We start from the raw sequence: 2,696 nt of genomic DNA, 5'->3' as shown, positions 1-2,696 counted from the left end.
TAGCAGCCGAGGAGATTTTCCAAACATAAATGGTATGTTTTTGATGCATGGCAAAGTGTGTTAACCCATTCTGACCGGGAACCCATGTTGGTGTTAGCATCATGTTATGCTTTAGCTATTGAAAAATAGCAGATCTACAAGCTCATAGCGCGCCACCGAGTGGCGCGCTACGAGCTTGTAGGTCTGCTATTTTTGAAAAATCGAAGAACGACTGACATTTTTTAGAATCTGATCTCGGGTCAGAATGGGTTAATCAGACCAGTGTGTGTCCAGTGGAAACCTCATATGAATCTGATCTCAGGTCAGAATGTGTTAACGCCTCCGTGTGTCTCCCTCCCTCCCCCCGACAGGTCCACAGCAAGGACAAGAAGTACGTGTGCAAGGTGTGCAGCCGCGTCTTCATGTCGGCGGCCAGCGTGGGCATCAAGCACGGCTCGCGGCGCCACGGCGTCTGCGGCGACTGCTCGGGGCGCGGCATGGTGGCCGCCCTGGGGCTGGACCACAACGGCGGCGAGGAGGCGGGCGGCGAGGAGCTCTCCCCCACGGAGGAGGAGATGTACCCCGGAGACCACCTCAACCACCTCCACCACCTCCACCACCACCACCTCCACCGCCGCCGCCACCGCTTCGACCACGACGACGACCACCACGACCACCAGGCCGAGTGCGACGGAGACGAGGCCGAGGGCGAGGAGGAGATGATGACGGAGGAGGGCGAGGGGGGCGGCGACGCCATGACGGGGGAGGGGGAGGAGGAGGGAGAGGGGGGCGGAGGAGGAGGAGGAGGGAAGTGGAAGGACTCGGGGGCGATGGGGGCCGACGGGGAGGCTGTGGTGGCGGGGGGGGCGAAGGAGGACAATGAGAAGGAGGAGAGCGACTCTTCGGCGCCGGAGGGCGAGCATCAGAACGGCAGCGAGAAGGACTTCACGTGGATCTCCTAGGATCCGCCCCCCCCGAGGGGCTCTGGTGCCCCGAGGGGCTCTGGGGCCCCGAGGGGCTCTCCACGCGCCACACACACACCCCCCCCACAGAGGATCGACTCTGATGATCATCCACACCCCGTGGGCAGAAGGATTTCTCTGCCAGTCTTTTAGCCCACACACAGCGGGGCGGGCCTTCCTCTTGGATGGGCCACGGTGCAGGGTGATGCTGCGCGACAATGATACACACAAACCATTATGGAGGGACACGCTCCTATGCACATACAGTACAGTACAAACACTCGCACGCACACACTCTCACACACACACACACACACACACACACACACACACACAGGATTCTCCCCGGTCAGCCGTGATCTTGGTGATGTGACTGACTGGGATGTGGGGAAGAGAGAGAGAGAGAGAGATGGCTCGAAAAGCGAAAAGGCTTTTTTTCCCCCTCCTGCTTCTTATACCTCCTTTACTTCTGATGCAGTGTTTTTTTGTGTGTTTGAGTTGTGTTTTTTGTTTTCTGCGTGGGGGCGGGGGGCGTGGGGGTGGTTGATGCCAGAGTTCCTGTAGTTTTTATACCATAATGTCACAACGAGGAATGAAGAGGACTCTGCCAAGGACCTGCTGGCGCCGTGCTAAGAAGAAGAAAAAAAAACGCCACTCTGTGCGCTTTGCCGTCACAATTGCCATGGAAACTAATATCGTTGTTGTCAGTGTGTGTGTGTGTGTGTGTGCGTGCGTGTGTGTGTGTGTGTGTGGGGGGGGGGGGATTGGCCAGGAGGGGGCGTATTGATGCCTTGCAGCCCCCCCCGGCCGGCATTTATGAACAGAGGGTCTCTCCGTCTCTCGGTTTTTAAGGGAAAAGTCTTTTTATCTACATGTATTGCAACGCTGCATGTGTCAGAGGACAGACGGACGGACGGACGGACGGACGGACGGACCGGGACATTGTCCAACTCAGAGTCCAACTGCCACAGACTTGCACTTTAACGACAACTAGATTCCAGTCGATGACCCTGAATCCATGGTTTACATTTTTGACCGGATTTTTCTCTTTTTTTTCTCCCCTCTTTTTCTTTTTCTTCCCTATACGAACCACTCGGTGACCGCACCTACCTTTAAGGATGTATACCTTATGTCCGCGTGACTGTTATCACCACAGAGGAGAATCAGTGTGATATTCCTTGTGCAGTTTTGCGGTATATACATTATAGCCTATGCCTTTCAGTGGAGAGTCCTTCAATCTTTCACCTTACGTTTAATACCACAGACAGATTTCTATTCAGCTCGTTATGAGAACTATACTGGAGATTTATACAGGTGTATATATATATATATACAGTACAGTTACATGTGTGTATGAGAGAGAGTGAGAGAGAAAGGTATACCTTTTGAGTGCTATGCAGGATTCTCCACATTGTCTGATCACATAGTGGACGTCGACCTCAACCTCCCTGTTAGCATATCAACTAAGCGCACGCACGCACACACACACACACACACACACACACACACACACACACACACACACACACACACACACACACACACACACGTGCGCTCGCAACAGGACCCCACACTATTCTCTCTCTCGCTCTCTCTCTCAACCTCACAATCGCAATCTCTATTTCTGTTTCTCCCTCAGTTCATGAGGGAACATTTCTCAAATCGGAGGAGCCACTGTTCTTTTCAAAATAATTAGTTTTGTTTTTTTTTGTTTTTTTTGTTTCACACAATCAGAAATTGTTACATTTTTATTTG

At 53.0% G+C, this 2,696-nt stretch overlaps 1 protein-coding gene across 1 annotated transcript in view; it reads left to right on the top strand.

Moving 5' to 3' along the window:
* LOC308315145 (zinc finger and BTB domain-containing protein 46-like) overlaps window positions 1–941 on the top strand; it is a gene marked incomplete at its 3' end in the record, with an annotated part of 85,247 nt that extends 84,306 nt beyond the window's left edge. The window contains 2 exon segments of the mRNA XM_080762984.1: window positions 351–731; window positions 828–941. Coding sequence (XP_080619110.1) covers window positions 351–731; window positions 828–941 — 495 coding nt within the window.
* Between the last annotated feature and the right edge of the window lie 1,755 nt (window positions 942–2,696).

This window comes from Protomyctophum bolini (genome assembly GCF_963924005.1).
Source record: "Protomyctophum bolini genome assembly, chromosome: 5".
Lineage (NCBI taxonomy): Eukaryota > Metazoa > Chordata > Actinopteri > Myctophiformes > Myctophidae > Protomyctophum > Protomyctophum bolini.
The sequence above is the reverse complement of the archived record's forward strand: the minus strand, read 5'-3'. Positions and strand labels throughout refer to the sequence as shown.